Here is a 16,989-nt window from a genome sequence, read left to right as displayed (position 1 = left end):
TGGGTGCTGTCAACACCAATCAGAGAAAGATCAGGACAGAGACAGAAGGAAACAGGGAGAGAGAGAGAGAAACATTCTCTCTATTGGAGAGTCACCAAAATTGTGAAAGGCAGCAAGCTGTGCTTACAGGATATGAAAATCAAGCCATTTAATTTTATTTTGCAAGTTGCCTCTTTTCAAGATGAAGTTGAAGCAGCTACGGACAAAGGACACATCCAAAAAAACCAGTGAGATTACATAAAAAAAATCAGGAGTGGGATAAAAAGGAAGTGAACACCCACTCAGTTTAATTCCACTCTGTCCCATCCAGGACAGTCTGTCTTGTTAACTCTTGGAGGCTCTGCTTCTAGGTGGGAGAGCAGTACCTTCTAGGAGGGTCACCTTGAACTGGACTAAAAATCTTCAAAAATACTTAGCAGTAATTGTGCTTCAGCTCCAGAAACAGATGTTATATTTTCATTCCTCCTAAGCTGTGTGCTTGGATATTCAATAAACACTGATATGTTTAAGCTGAAACCTGCAGTTTTACATAAATGAATTATATTTGTCACTAGATGCTGACTGCTAGACTCGTATCCTTGTAATGTGACTAAACACTGCTCTGCCAGGCAACGGAAAGCAGTTGAGGCAAATACAACTGAAACACTGCCTCTAATGACTCGGACTTGGAAGTAAACAAACCAATAAACCAATTAAAACTGATACCCTGCTTCTAAGATAGCAACCTCTGGGGGAAGGAACTGGTAAAAAGATAAGTTCCTCTGATGATGCAAAGCAGGAAAGAGAGCTACAAAGAAGCCCAGCTTTGGGTTGGCGGCAGAAGCTGCTTGCTAGGTGGACAACATGCTTCCAGTCTGGAGGATGCTCTGAGACCCAGTTAACCTCTTCTGTTTCCCCCTAACCAGGCAACCAACAGAGCCAGACCACAGTCCAAAGGGGCATCGACCACTTGCTACATTCATATTATGACCAAAGATTGGAGACAAGAGTGGACACTGCTTTTTTTCTTTATTCATTGCATCCTCTTCTGCTTTAAGCGCCAGGATACCCCCTACTGCTTAAACTGACTTGTCTCCATACTTACAAGCTGTGGGTGATGGCACAGTTCTGGGGAGGTTGGGAGAGGGGAGGGGCATCCCAGGTGGAGCTAGTGGTAAAGAACCTGACTGCCAATTCAGGAAACAAAAGAGACGCAGGTTCGATCCCTGGGTAAGGAAGATCTCTTGGAGGAAGAAATGGCAACCCACTTCAGTATTCCTACCTGAAGAATCCCCTGGATAGAGGAGCCTGGCAGGCTACAGTTCATAGGGTCACAAAGAATTGGACTAAGCCTGGAACAGGGTGGGCATGTGGAATCACCTGGAATGTCTCTCATGGCTTGTCTGAAATCTCTGGGTGGCAGCCACATGTCATTTGGAAAATGGCTGAAATTCATGCCTTCCCAGTCAGGGACTGTCCACCTATAAGTCCTCGAACCACATATAAATACACTAATTTCACTAGTAATAAAAATGCTTATTTTATTAGGAAATGTGTTTATCAGGATCATCTCTAACTCCAAATGTTCAGGTCAGATTAGTATTGTTCCCAAAAGGTAGTCAGGTAAGGTTGACAGCACAGTTTTTAGTGTCATATGATGTCCACTACCCAGACCTCATGGTTACAAAAGGGCACAAACCACACCACTCTTCACATGAAATATCCACAGTGAGTTCTATAATCTTAGTACTCTCTCAATTGTTCAACTCCATTCTGTCCTCATCATTTTTGTCCCAAATCTCCAGCAAAGGCTGTAATTGATCAAGCAAACTGTCCTGTCCTTACGTATCAATGTAATCACTCTGTTAACCTTGGCTGCTACTTCTGCTTATTCCCCTCCTCCTCCTTCTTTTTCTTTCTTTTGAGAAGGTACAGTAGAAGAATGAGATTTATGCACTGGTCCTTTAAGAAACATGCATCTGTCGCACCTGTAGAAAGTTTTTCATTTTAAAACATTACAGCTAAGAGCAAAGTCAGCAAGCTTCCCTAAAAACCCTCAGAAATCTTAAAAATGAATTCTTTTTTCCATTTCATAGCCTAAAAGCTATTGAATGCATCAACAGAGGGAAAGTCTCCAATCATCTCCTTTCTGCCTAGAGATCACAGAACCACTGTTTCCTGATTTGTGCTGCAGTTTATAGAGTGGACAGTCAAAGTTCCAGGCAAAGTCCATGAATCTTTGGAAAGAATGAATTATCCAAAATAAATATGGCTGAGCTAGAGCCTCTACTTCCAAACCAAAAAGTTATTCAACTTCAGCCCAAGGTTTCCTGTAAGTAAAGTATTTACCTAAGGATGCATTCAATTCTAGCTTGTCAATAAGTCTACAGTATGTTTTCCTCTTGTCCATTTAGCTCTTAATCTTCTGGCATAAACTGAAAACTCTTTGGGAAAGTCATGGTAATGATTCTTCTCTGGTCTCCAGAGGAGCCGTTTCTCCTTGGTTGATCCTGAAAACAGCCTTCCAGGTCCCCTACAGCTCCCACAGCTCTCACCCACTCCTTCCCACAACAGGCTCATTCACCTAGAAACATAGAAGCAATGTATTTCAGAACTCAAGGGGGACTCTAAATTCTGGGGCTGTAAAAGCAGCCTGGTAGGGAGTCCCCCCCGCCACCCCCCACATCACATCTGAATTCTTCTTGGTTATGGAGAAAGGCCACATCAGAAAAATTAACCCTAAAAGTTGAAACATTTCCTGATGGAAAAGGATTATCCTGATTTACCTAAACCTCTTCTGAAGAGAAGGCCCCAATTTCAAGTTAGGAAAAGAAAAGCCATTCATGTGTCCTTCTCCAACCTCAATCAAGTTGGCAGAGATCACACCCCATTCCTTAAGGTCAAGGTTCTTAAAAATACTTCCCCTCAGGCCTGCAGCTAGGATACCCAAGGTGGAGCCAAAGACTTTCCAAAAGAAGTCAAGATCTGTCATCAGAACTGCCAACAGAAGAGGCTCCGCATTTGAGAAAACGCACTTAGCAGCAAACTTTGCCCTATGCAAAGAACAGGTACAGCAGGGTTTTTATGTTGAGATTTCTTTGATGTGGGTCATTTTAAAAGTCTTTATTTAATTTGTTACAATATTGTTTCTGTTTTATCTTTTGGTTCTTTGGCCTCAAGGCATGTAAGAGCTTAGATTCCCAAGGAGGGATGGAACCCACACCCCTTTGCATTGGAAAGTACTGGATGGCCAGGGAAGTCCCCAGGTACAGCTCTGAAATAATTATTTGGGGGTGAGCAAATGTATCAAATGGATGAAAGGCTACTGTTGACAGCCTTCTATTTTAGAAGGGAGTCAGCACTTCCTGACAAACATGCTACAAAATTAGATTCAATAATATCACTGCACATAATTTGAATGATTCTCATCACGTTTCACTTCCATCAGCATCTCTACATTTTATATCCTGCTGATAAAACTTTCCAAAGTTTTGGAAAAGAATTAGGTATTATTTTTAGCTCAGGCTCTTAGTAGAGATTTGATAACCCAAGAAATTTCAGTAAACTTCTTAAGCAGATACATGAACAGTTTCAAGTTGTAGGAGTGTCATTTATGAAAATGAAATTAAAATCCAACAAATTCACACTACTTTGCTGCAAGAGTTCATCTAAAAGCCTGATTAGCATTTATAGTGAAGTATTCTTATCACAGAACTGAATCAACACAGCAAACTACAAGTAAGCTGCTAAGAGCAGAGTCTGAAAGCTTCTCTAAAAGCCTTCAGGAGTCCCTATTAAACAAGATACTTTGTTATAAAAATTTTGAAAATACAACCTAGGACACAGAAAGAAATCTTTATTACTCAAGGATAAAGTCATAGCCTTAAATGCTTTCATTATCAAGTAAGGAACATGAATAGAGAAACTAAGCATTCTCGTTAAAAAAAAAAACAAGAAACCAAATTCATACATTAATAAAAAAAATTTTTTAATAAGATCAATAATACAAATAATGTGCTTCAAAAGGTGCCATCAAGAAAATAAAAGACAACAAAACAGAAAATTCGTGCAAATCATGTAAGACACTTGTATCTACAACATAAATAATTCTTACAACTCAATAATAAAAAGAACTTAATTAAAAATCAGCAAAGAATGTGAACAGATGCCTCTTTAAAGAAGATATATAAATGATAAATGACCAACAAGTGCATGAAATAGAACCTCAGCATCATAAGCCTTGCTGCTGCTGCTGCTAAGTTGCTTCAGTCGTGTCCGACTCTGTGCGACCCCATTGATGGCAGCCCACCAGGCTCCCCCGGTCCCTGGGATTCTCAAGGCAACAACACTGGATTGGGTTGCCATTTCCTTCTCCAATGCATGAAAGTGAAAAGTGAGAGTGAAGTTGCTCGGTCGTGTCCAACTCTTAGCGACCCCATGGACTGCAGCCTACCAGACTCCTCTATCCATGGGATTTTCCAGGCAAGAGTACTGGAGTGGGGTGCCATTGCCTTCTCCCATAAGTCTTTAGGGAAATGTAAATCAAGCCCACATACCATATCACACCCACGAGACTGGCTAGAACCAGATAGTAGTAAGTGCTGGGGAAGATGGAGAGAAGTCCAAACCTACCTACTGAATTGAAAAATAGTGCAGCTGCTTATAGTCTGGTAAGTTCCTCAAAAGGTTAAACATAGTGTTGCTCTGTAACCTGGCTCTTCCATTCCTCGATAGACACCAAAGAGAAGCAAAAGCTCATGTCACATAAAAACTTGGACATGGATGATCACAGCAGCATGATCCATTATAGCTGAAAAATGGCACTGACCCAAATGCCCATCACGTCACGAATGGGTAAATAACATGAGGCATATAAACACAATGCAACAGCACACCTCAACGAAAGGCGGGGAAATACTGACACATGCTACAACATGGATGGGCCTTGCAGACATCATGTCAAATGAGAGAAGCTGACCACAAAGGGGGACATAATGCATCGCTCGAGTCATGTGAAATGTACAGAATAAGCAGATCGAGGGTGACAGAGGCAGAGGTGGGGTGCGAATGAGGAGGAACTGCCAATCACGAGCAGGTTTCCTTGCGGGTAAAAATTCAGAACATGAAAATATTCTCAAAGTGATTATGGAGAAGGATGCACACCTCTGTGGTTGTATTGAGTCATTAAAATGTACAGTTTTAAATGGCTGACTTGTATGGTATATGAATAACATCTTCATAAAGCTGTAAGAAGAAAACACTGCACTAAAAAAAGTGTGACATGATCACATTTATGTATTTACATAAAATTTTATATATATGCGGGAGAGGTAAATGTATATAAAATAAAAGATTAAGAACAAAACCAAGTTCAATTATATCTCAAGGCCACAGTTTCCTCAAGTATGAGATAAAAATCATAATCATTATTTCATAAGGTCATTTCAGTAATTAAAAAAATTATCCATATAATTCACTGAGCACAATGTCTGGCATGTGGACCACTCTATAAATGCTAACTCTTACCATAAGTGATGACAAAAAGACGCTTAAAAGTTTAAACGTCTTCCATACTCACCTCCATTGTAAAACCGATGACTTTGAAACACTGCTCAATTAATTCATATTGGGATTTATAGAAACTATTATTCATCATGTCCTGTATTGTTCTGATGTGGTCATTCTGCAGGTATCTGGGGGTGGGGGGGGGGAATCCCAAAGGATAGGTGAGAATCTAAAATTTAGTGAAAAGTAGAAGTATTATTTATAAAAGTTCAAGCTGCTAAGTTACCTGGGAGGCTTGTCTTCTGGCAATTTATAATGGGCTAATTTCTTCTTTTCAGCTAAACCAGTATAGATGTAATAAAAAATATGAAAGTTTTTTTCTCCACTGAAAAGATAAGACATTTTCAGGATGGTGGTTCGTAAGAACACTTATTAATTGCTAAAGTTTTTTGGTGATACAATTATCAGAACAACTGTGAGTGCCATGGAGGGTTTCCTGGAATACTGGATTTTGGCCTTCTGTGGCTGCGACTATCTTTAGTATTTTCAACTACAACTGTCATTGAATTACAGACTCTGCTAAGCGCTTTGTATGAATCATTCAGTACATATTTGTGGGCCCACCAGGCCTTTTCTAGGCATTGGGGATACAGCAGGAGCAAACAGTCAAAATGCCCTGACTTCTTAAAGTTTGCATGCCAGTGGGAACAAAGTAGTAATGAATAGAGCATGCCAGGTGGTGGTGAGTGCTACATGATCTTAGTCACCTGCCTTAACCCCCTCATTTCACATACAAAGAAACTGATGCTTAGAGGGGATACTAATCTCCCCTCAGGTCACAGAGTTGATGGCCAAACTGGATTTCACCAGGGCTGTTTGATTTCAAAGCCCATGTCATTAACCACCTCTCTACCCTGTCTTTCTGGGGCTCAGTTTTCTCTCTTGCAAGAGAAATCTGTTCCTTATGAATCTCAAGTTCCACAACTCTGCGGTTCTCTGGATAATCAGCATTTCCACGGCTCTATAATAGCACAATTAAGGAATGTGGGTTACAATGAGGCATTGAAGACCTACTGCTCAGAAAAAAAAATTTCTTCCAAACTATGAAAGCTCATGGACAAGGCACCTGGTCACCCAAAAGCTCTGATGGAGATGTACAATGAGATTAATGGTGTTTTCATACCTGCTAACACAGCATCCACTCTGCAGCCCATGGATCAAGAAGTAATGTTGACGTTCAAGTCTTATTATTTAAGAAATATATTTTGTGAGGCTATGCCTACCATAGATAGTGATTCCTTTGATGGATCTGGGTAAAGTCAATTGAAAACCTTCTGGAAAGGACTCACCATTCTAGATTTCATTAGGAACATTCATGACTCATGGGAAGAAGCCAAATATCAAAATTAACAGGAATTTGGAAGAAGTTGATTCTGACCCTAATGGATGATTGAGGGGTTCCAGACTTCAGTGGAGGAAGCAACTGCAGATGTGGTAGAAATAGCAAGAGAATGAGAAGTGGAGCCTGGAGATGTGATGGAGATGTTACAGTCTCAGGATAAAACTGGAATGGCTAGAGAGTTGCTTCTTATGGATGAGCAAAGAAAGTGGTTTCTTAAGATGGAATCTACTGGTGAAGATGCTGTGAAGACTGTTGAAATGACAACAAAAGATTTCGAATATGACATAAAGGGAGTTGATAAAACAGCAACAGGGTTTGAGAGGACTGACTCCAGTGTTGAAAGAAGTTCCACTGTGGGCAAAATGCTGTCAAACAGCATCGCAGGCCGCAGAGGAATCGTTCATGAAAGGAACAGTCAATCAAAGAGGCAAACTTCATTGGTAATATGTTGCCACAGACACCTCAGTCTTCAGCAGCCACCAACTTGATCCATCAGCAGCTATCAATATGGAGGCAAGATCCTCCACCTGACAAAAAATTATAACTGGCTGAAGGAAATCAGCCCTGAATATTCACTGGAAGGACTGATGCTGAAGCCCCAATACTTTGGCCAGCTGATGTGAAGAACTGACTCATTGGAAAATAACCAACGAATGTCGAGAAAGACTGAAGGCAAGAGGAGAAGGGTCAAGAGAGGATGAGATGGTTGGATGGCATCACTGACTCAATGGACATGAGTTTGAGCAAGCTTCAGGAGTTGGTGATGAACAAGGAAGTCTGGTGTGCCACAGTCCATGGGGGTGGCAAAAAATCAGACAGGACTGAATGACTGAACTGAAGGCTTGGATGATGGCTAGCATGTTTTGGCAATAAAACATTTTAAATTAAGATATGTGTATTTTTTTTTTAGACATAATGCTATTGCACACATAATAAACTACAACATACTGTAAACATAACTTTTGTATGCACCAACAGACTGAAAAATTCATGTGACTTGCTTTTCTGTGATATTCACCTTATTGCAGTGGGCTGGAACCAAAGCCACAAATATGTCTGAAGTATGCCTGTATTCAATTGAATTTGAGATGAAAGCAGGTTGTTGGAAATGAAAAATATGAACTTGGGACACAGCAAGACACACATCTTCTGCTGTCAATCACATACAGCTATCCATTGAGGCCATGATGTCAGAAGAAATCGCTAAGCCTGAGAATATTCAGAGAAAGAAACACTCCAAGAACAAACTTTTGCTAGGTATACATTTTGGGAATGGATGGATGAATCTAAGTCAGAGAGGAAAAACTCAGAGATAAGTTCAGTCATGAAAGCAAAGACAGGTGAGCGTTTCAAAAAAAGAGGCGTCCACAGGCCCAGATGCTGACCTGAGGATGGCCGCACCCTTTAGAGCTGACTGTGTTCATACCTTCTACGCCTCCAGCCATCATTTGTGGCAGTCACCAGTAACGCTATGATGAACAACTGTGTTGTACACGAGCAAGGTTAGAACAAAACTGAAAGCGCACTTCTGGTCTCTTCTTACCACAAAATAACAAAACTCCTCTAAGACAGGCACAGCATATAATTTAGTTTGCTTTGTTCTAATGAAATCACATTGATTGCTCTATGTGTCATACCTTTAACACGTAAATGACACGGTACACAATTAGCAGAGTGACTCATAAGTATAGATACCCACAATTGGTGGTGTTCTTGTTAATTACCAGTTTACATTTACTGAGGACTGTAATTTGATAAGAGCTGGAGATGATATAGGAAATATACTGACCTTCAGTAGATAAACCATTACAGAATTAAAGGAACAGGAAAAAAAGATTACCCATCTCATGGGTATCTCCAAAGATTACCCATCTCATGTCCTGCCTTAACTCATATGATTAGTGATACCCAGGTCAGAATGGCCTGGGAGCAAACCCCAGGCTCAGCAAGTCACCAGATAAGGCAGCTTGAACAATGCAGGTTTGAACTTCCTGGGTCCATTTACATGGATTATATGAATGATGGAAAATTATGTGCAAATTTTTCCAATATAAAAAAAATGTGTGTAGATTATCTTGTGCAAGATGAAGTGGAGAACTTATCTTTACCCAGGCATACAGGGGGTGGTGACAGTTAACATAAAACTAACCATGTGTTACTTTTCTTATTATTTTATCACTCTGCTCTCAAAGAATTACATGACCATGCAGCATGCCTCTCTCTCGTAACTGGAGATATTGCATATCAGCCTATCATCACCAAGTGCTTTTTTTTTTTTTTTTTTTACTGTACCAATGTTTCCAATACTGTATGATGAATATGACTGTAATACTGTCTGCCCTAATATTTATAAGATTCTTAAAAAGAATAAGATTCATTCATTAGTATATCAGCTATGCTACTGTGAAGCAATTAGTAAATATGAATTCATTTTTCACATTATCTTTTCCTTTTTGATGTCCAGTGCTAGGATAACATTGAAAGTATCATCTAAGACAATACTGACATAGGTATTGAGAGATGATTCATCTTGTAAAGAGACAACAGGAACTTCACGGCATCAGTAGATACAGTACAGTACTTTCAATATATTTTCTCTTCCTTATAGTTTTCTTAATAACATTTTCTTTCCTCTAACTTACCTTATTGTAAGACTCAGTACGTATACTTTAACAAAATACACATTAATTGACTGTTTAGGTTATCGTCTGGTTCACAGGAGACTATTACTAGTTACATTTGGGGAAAGACAAAGTTATTTGTAAATTTTTGACTGCAAGGGCAGTTGGCACCCCTTAACCTCACAGTGTTCAAGGGTCACTGTATTCTCTGGCCTACCCCTATTGTAGACCCACTAAGGCTTCCTCAGGGTCCCCCACAGACACTGAGGGTGGACCACATTCCTTCAGGCAGCAGCTCCCAAGAGGCAGCAACCCTGCACAGTCCTAGGTCTCAGCAGGCTCTGCGGTGTGGCCCCTCCTTCTGCCCTACAGACCCAGGGGTCTGGATGACTTCGCAGCACTGCTAGCCTGTGCGTATCTCACCGTTTATTCTTGGTTTTTCCAGCCTCTCCTTCTGTAAACAGTCCTCTCAGTTAGACCCTTTAAACTGGTTCTTTCCTTTCAGTTCCTGAATGACAGGGTATATCATCTTTTAAAGGACCTACTAAGAATTCTTCTATTACATCTCTGATACTTTCAGTTTTAAACATCATAAAAAAGCTTCTCTAGTATTTAAAAATGAAATTCAAATTAAGTAAAAGAAAAAAATAGATGTAAAAAACCTGGAAAACAGAAAAATTATAAGGCAAATGTTCTTGAATTATAACTGAGATGTATTTCAACCTGGAATACTTTTCTCCAATAAACAATGTAAAACTAAAGTCATTTAGGCCAACTGAAAATCAGCTTACTTTCTTCACAGTATGCCTAAAATATGACCCTAATTGTGCTCTTTTCTAGACTATATGGTGCAACAGTCCAATAAACATGAATGACATTATTTTCAGGAGAGCAAATTTGAAGGTATTTATATTAAATACTTATATTGCATGCCTGCCTAGTCACTCAGTCATGTCAGACTTTCTGTGACCCCATGGACTGTAGCCCTCCAGGCTCCTCTGTTCATGGAATTCTCCAGGCAAGAATATTGGAGTAGGTTGCCATTCCCTTCTCCAAGGGATCTTCCAGACCCAGGGATCTACCTGGGTCTCCTGTTTTGCAGGTAGATTCTTTATTGTTTGAGCCACCAGGGAAGCCCAAATACTTATATTAAAGGCATTTATATTAATTCTATTGTACCTAAATTCCTGGGAATTTAACATACAACACATAACTACAACAATGCAGATAATTCAGTATAAAACCAGCATGTACTACCATGTGAATATAGATAGCTAGTGGGAAGCTGCTGTATAGCACAGGGAGCTGAGTTCAGTGCTCTCTGATGACCGGGTGGGATGGCGGGTGGAAAGGAGACTCAGGAGGGAGGGGACATATGTATACATAAAGCTGATTCACTTCATTGTGAATCAGAATCAGTTTCTGTTGTATTACCAGAAACTAATGCAATGTTGTAAAGCACTTATATTCCAATTAAAAAATAAATTAATTTAAAAAGTAAAAGCAGATAAAATCCATGAGATCTTATCAAAAAAAGAAAAGAAATATGGAAGACTCTAAATTGCCACAACTTTGGAAAAATACCAAGGTACAAATTCAATGCTATTATTACAGTTTTTTCATTAGAATAACAAACAAAGATGGTTTGGGATCATGAAGACAGAAGAGAAGTTTTGTCATTCAGCTACAAACTGCCAAAAGGAACTTGCTCAACCTGAACATACCAGAACATCATGTTGGTGGCTTAATCAGAAGACAAAGAAAAGAACACAACAATAAAACCCCTTCCTGAATCCCTTTTTTCCAGGTAGGGGGGAAGGTCCCTTGTGTATAAACACTGGGAGAATATAATCAACACAAAGATCTATTTATATATACCAGCATTTAAAAGAAAAAAATAAGTTATTTATAATTAAATTTCACATTTGTTTTGTGTAGAGAAGCATATTCTCTTCTACTTAAGAAATCACTCTAATTTATCCTGTTAGTACTTCTATGATGGGCTTAGGCTTTCTATCTGTTTTCATAAATTTAGGTTATTTACTAACTCTTTTAGGGCTTCTCTGGTGGCTCAGTGGTAAAGAAACTGTCTTCCAATGCAAGAGATGTGGGTTTGATCCCTGGATTGGAAGGTCCCCTGGGGAAGGAAATGGCAACCCACTCCAGTATTCTTGCCTGGGAAATCCCATGGACAGAGGAGCCTGGAGGGCTACCATTCATGGGGTCACAAAGAGTCAGAAACAATTTAATGACTAAAGCAACAACTAACTCCACTGGATATAACCCATAAGAGAGTAAGATAGGGCTGAGGGATCTCTGTTTCCAATAGGCAATGCCTCATACATAGCAGACGATGAGCAAACTTTTGTTGAACTTGTGTTACATGAGTAAGACATTTTATTATTAAAACAAAAGCATCATCTTGGCTTACGTTTCCCAGATAATAGGAAATAGGTGATGTGAACTTACCTAGCTTGATGGATAACTCGGGATTTCTCCAGCAGGTATTCAGAGATCTGTGCTCCCACGACAGCTCCAGAAGGGGTAAATTTCATTTCTAAGTATTTTCCAAATCGGCTGGAATTGTCATTTATAATAGTGCAGGCATTACCAAATGCTTCCACCAAATTGTTTACTTGTAAAATCTTCTCTTGCAGGGTTTTGTTATTAGCCTACAGAAAATGTCAAGATGTAAAAAAAAAAAGTAAAATTTTATTTTTGTATGAAATGAAAAGTCTCTTTGATAAGCACTTTATGTAGATGTAAACATACAAGAACATATTCTTGGTTTGTTGCCAGATGTTACAATCCCATTTTAAAAATTTAAGGTAAAATTACATAGAGTGAGATTCACCCTTTATAGAGTATAGTTCTGAAAGTTTCTACAAACATGTGCAATCATACGAATCCCACTATGATTCACATATAGAACAATCCAATAATCTCCAAACTTGTCTCATTACTCTGCAGTCAATCCTTCCCTCCACCCTCAGCCCCCAACAATCACTGACATGCTTCTGTGCCTACAGTTTTAAATTTGCAAGAATGATACAGAAAGTGAGCCATATGGTATATAATGTTCTTAATCTGGTTTCTCTGACTTCGCCTAGGAATTTGAGATTTATCCAAACCTCACCCAGTGAGCTTTATTGTTTTGTATCAGGGTTCATTCCTTTCTGGTGCTGAGTAATACTCCACTGAATGGATATACCATTGTTTCTTATTCATTTCCTAGTTCCCTTGTTTTCTCTTCTTGGAGATTATTAATAAAGCTGCTATAAATTATCTGTAGTTTTTCTGCGTGAACATGGGTTTTTATTTCACTTGACTAAATACCTAGGAGTAGAATTGTTGAGTTGTATAATGAGTATGGTTAGACTTTCTAAGAAGCTTCTGCACTGTTTTCAAAGTGGCTGTACCATTTTGCATTTTTATCAGCAATGTAAGAGACTTTCATTCAGTTCCTCTACATCCTTATCAGCACTTAGCATCCTTATCAGACTTTTAAAAAATACTTTAGCCATTTTGATGGTATTTCATGGTGGTTTCAATTTGCATTTCCCTAATGACTACTAAAGTAATGCTCAAAATTCTCCAAGCCAGGCTTCAGCAATACGTGAACCGTGAACTTCCAGATGTTCAAGCTGGTTTTAGAAAAGGCAGAGGAACCAGAGACCAAATTGCCAACATCCGACGGATCATCGAAAAAGCAAGAGAGTTCCAGAAAAACATCTATTTCTGCTTTATTGACTATTGACTATGACTGTGTGGATCACAATAAACTGTGGAAAATTCTGAAAGAGATGAGAATGCCAGACCACCTGATCTGCCTCTTGAGAAACCTGTGTGCAGGTCAGGAAGCAACAGTTAGAACTGGACATGGAACAACAGACTGGTTCCAAATAGGAAAAGGAGTACGTCAAGGCTGTATATTGTCACCCTGCTTATTTAACTTCTATGCAGAGTACATCATGAGAAATGCTGGGCTGGAAGAAGCACAAGCTGGAATCAAGACTGTCGGGAGAAATATCAATAACCTCAGATATGCAGATGACACCACCCTTATGGCAGAAAGTGATGAGATGGCTGGATGGCATCACCAACTCGATGGACATGAGTCTGAGTGAACTCCGGGAGTTGGTGATGGACAGGAAGGCCTGGCGTGCTGTGATTCGTGGGGTCACAAAGAGTCGGACATGACTGAGCGACTGAACTGAACTGAACTGAATGACTACTGGGTTGATCATCCTATTTTCATTTGCTTTTGGCCACTTACACACATCTTTGGTAAAATGGCTAGTCATTTTTTTGTTCCTTTTTTGTTATTTGATCTCTTACTTTGGAATTTTTAAGAGTTTTTAAATATATATTCTGAATACAAGTCTTTTATTAGATAAGTGACTTGCAGATAGTTTCTCTGAGTCTATAACTTATATTTCATTTTCTTAACAATGTCATTCAGAGAACAGGATGTTTCTCATTTTGGTGAAATCAAATTTACCCATTATGGATTAAGCTTTTTATGTTGCATCTAACAACTCTGCCTAACCATGAAGAACAAAGTTAACTGACAATTTTCTTCTAGAAATTTTAGTTTTTGGTTTAATCATTTGTCATTAACTGATCTTTGCACTTTTGTTGCAAATCAATAAGCCACACATGCAGATTCAGTTCAGTTGCTCAGTCGTGTCCAATTCTTTGTGACTCCATGGACTGCAGCATGCCAGGCTTCCCTGTCTGATACCAACTCCCAGAGTTTGCTCCAACTCATGTCCATTGAATTGGTGGTGCCATCCAACCACCTCATCCTCTGTTGTCCCCTTCTCCTCCTGCCTTCACTCTTTCCCAGCATCAGGGTCTTTTACAGTGAGTCAGTTCTTCACATCAGGTGGCCAAAGTATTGGAGCTTCAGCAATACTTATACAGTACTGTGCAGATTACTTTATTCCTTTGATCTGTCTGCCATCTTTTCTTCAATAACACATTGTTCTGACTGTTACAGCTTTATAGGGAGTCTTGAAATCAGGTAGTATTTGTTAATCCTCCAACTTTGTTCTTTTTCAAAACTGATTATTACAGTTCCTTTGCCTTTTCCACATAAATGTTTGATTCAACTCCTTAGTTTCTAAAATATAAAATCCTGCTGAGATTTTTACTGTAAACGACAGTGAATCTACAGATCAATTTGTAGAGAACTGATATCTTAATAATATTGAATCTTTTAATCCATGAACATGTCATGCTGCTGCTGCTGCTAAGTCACTTCAGTCGTGTCCGACTCCGTGCGACCCCATAGATGGCAGCCCACCAGGCTCCCCCGTCCCTGGGATTCTCCAGGCAAGAACACTGGAGTGGGTTGCCATATCTCTCCTATTATTCAGGTCTTCTTTGATTTCTTTTATCAACTTTTTCTATTATTCAGCATACAAATCTTGCACATGGTTTGTAAGATATAGATTTAAATAGTTCATGCTTTTATGGTGCTAATATAAATTTAAATTTATATATTTAAATTTATAACTGATCAGTTTTGGTATGTATAATTAATTTCTGTATATTGACTCCCCTTCAACTTGCTAGTAACAAAAGAAGAGGAAATAAAAGTATTCAGTGAATATATTAGGGCCAGAAAGAGAGAAAATTACATTTATAAAGCCTTGTCTACTAAGAGTGAGAAAAGTTAGAATTTGCTCAAAACAAAAGCATATGCTTCTTATACTTTTTGTTACATTTTACACTCGCAAAGGACAACAAATGTATTATAATTTCTTGGCATTATTAAATGTGGTAGTTCATGGATATTAACTTCATCAATTAAATTTAATTCTGAAATATAACAAATATCTCTGTTAGGATAGAGAAAGAAAGTAAACTATACCTTTCCAAGCACTGTCAGCTGCTGAACTAAGAGATGAGCACTTTCAGTTTTTCCAGCACCACTTTCTCCAGAGATAACAATGCACTGTGCAGTGAGAAAAGGGACCGGTAAGAATACTTTATCCTCACAATATTCAATGGACAGTCAAGAAACTAAGAGGAGAATTTCTAAGAATGTGAGCTTCTCCTTACCTGATCTGAACTGTATGTTACCATAGACTGGTATCCTAAGTCAGCCATGGCAAAAATGTGAGGAGGATTGGCAGTTCTCTTTGCTCCAATATATAACTTGGAATGCTAGAAGTTAAAAAGAACATGTGTTGTAGGGCTTTGGTTTCTGTTTAAATCCTATTTATTTACAGATAGAGCACTAATTTTTAAAGAAACAGATCCATCAAACACCTGCAAAGCATTACTAAACCACCAAAACATTAATGCATATTACATATACATACATGCACAAATCATGCACAATTATGTCAAATAAAAGTTTGATATAAAACAACAGGGAAAAATGACATGATATAATATGACATAACGTGGTCAGTGGTATTTAAATGAAGACTTTTTTGGAAGTGAATACCATTTCCAAAGCAGAACTTAAAGTTTCCAAATGCTATAATTTATTTTATTTATCTATTTTTAAACTTTTCTTTTGGCCATGAGGCATGTAGTATCTTAGTTACCCTACCAGTCATCAAACCTTTGCTCCCTGCACTGGAAGTACAGAGTCTCAACCATTGTACCACCAAGGAAGTCCCTATAATTTCTTTAGATAAGCAATTTATAAATAAGACAATTAGTTATCATTTCATTAACTATTTCTTAGATACAATAATGTCTGACACACAAGTACTACTTTTTTCTTTTCATATCATTTATCAATAACACACTTTTTCATTTGATTTGCCCAAGATTCCATAGTTAATTTATAGCAGACTATGCACTCAAGCCCAAATCTAAAACTTTTGTCAATGTTCAATATGCATTATTCTTCTAACTCTTAAAATGGTAGAGACTGAGAGAATTATATATTTTCATATGAAAAATTATATTAAGCACAGTATAAAAATATTATAGAGTACTACACAAATAACTAAAAGAGTATGGACCCAACTAAAAATACAACACACAAAATAAATAATAAAAAACCTAGCTTAACTCCAGAATATTAATCTATATTTAAACATTTAGGGGCTGAATATTATATAAATATATACTTAAATTCATAAAATATATCACCTGATATTAAAAATCAATCAAAGATTGATGTACCCCATCAATGTACCCCAATGTTCATTATAGCACTACTTACAATAGCTAGAATACTGAAGCAACCTAGATGTCCATTGGCAGATAAATGGATAAAGAAGCTGTGGTATACACACACAATGGAATATTACTCAGCCATAAAAAGGAATGCATTTGAATCAGTTCTAATGAGGTGGACGAACCTAGAGCCTATCATACAGAATGAAGTAAGTCAGAAAGAGAAAGATAAATATCATATCCTAACACAGATATATGGAATCCAGAAAGATGGTACTGATGAATTTATTTGCAGGGCAGCAATGGAGAAAGAGACATAGAGAACAGACTTATGAC

The 16,989-nt window shown here is 38.3% G+C and overlaps 1 protein-coding gene across 5 annotated transcripts in view; it reads right to left on the bottom strand.

Annotated features, from left to right (window-relative positions):
- The window catches only part of MYO3A (myosin IIIA), a 169,853-nt gene that overhangs the window by 69,664 nt on the left and 83,200 nt on the right, over positions 1-16,989 (bottom strand). For all 5 annotated transcript variants that reach the window (XM_059892920.1, XM_059892919.1, XM_025000993.2 and 2 more), the window contains exons 13-17: positions 15,577-15,681; positions 15,386-15,469; positions 11,977-12,179; positions 5,771-5,869; positions 5,558-5,672 (exon numbers count right to left, since the gene is read on the bottom strand). In XM_059892920.1, coding sequence (XP_059748903.1) covers positions 5,558-5,672; positions 5,771-5,869; positions 11,977-12,179; positions 15,386-15,469; positions 15,577-15,681 — 606 coding nt within the window. The remainder of the gene's footprint in view (positions 1-5,557; positions 5,673-5,770; positions 5,870-11,976; positions 12,180-15,385; positions 15,470-15,576; positions 15,682-16,989) is intronic.

The sequence above is a fragment of the Bos taurus genome, chromosome 13, assembly GCF_002263795.3.
Source record: "Bos taurus isolate L1 Dominette 01449 registration number 42190680 breed Hereford chromosome 13, ARS-UCD2.0, whole genome shotgun sequence".
Classification (NCBI taxonomy): domain Eukaryota; kingdom Metazoa; phylum Chordata; class Mammalia; order Artiodactyla; family Bovidae; genus Bos; species Bos taurus.
The sequence above is the reverse complement of the archived record's forward strand: the minus strand, read 5'-3'. Positions and strand labels throughout refer to the sequence as shown.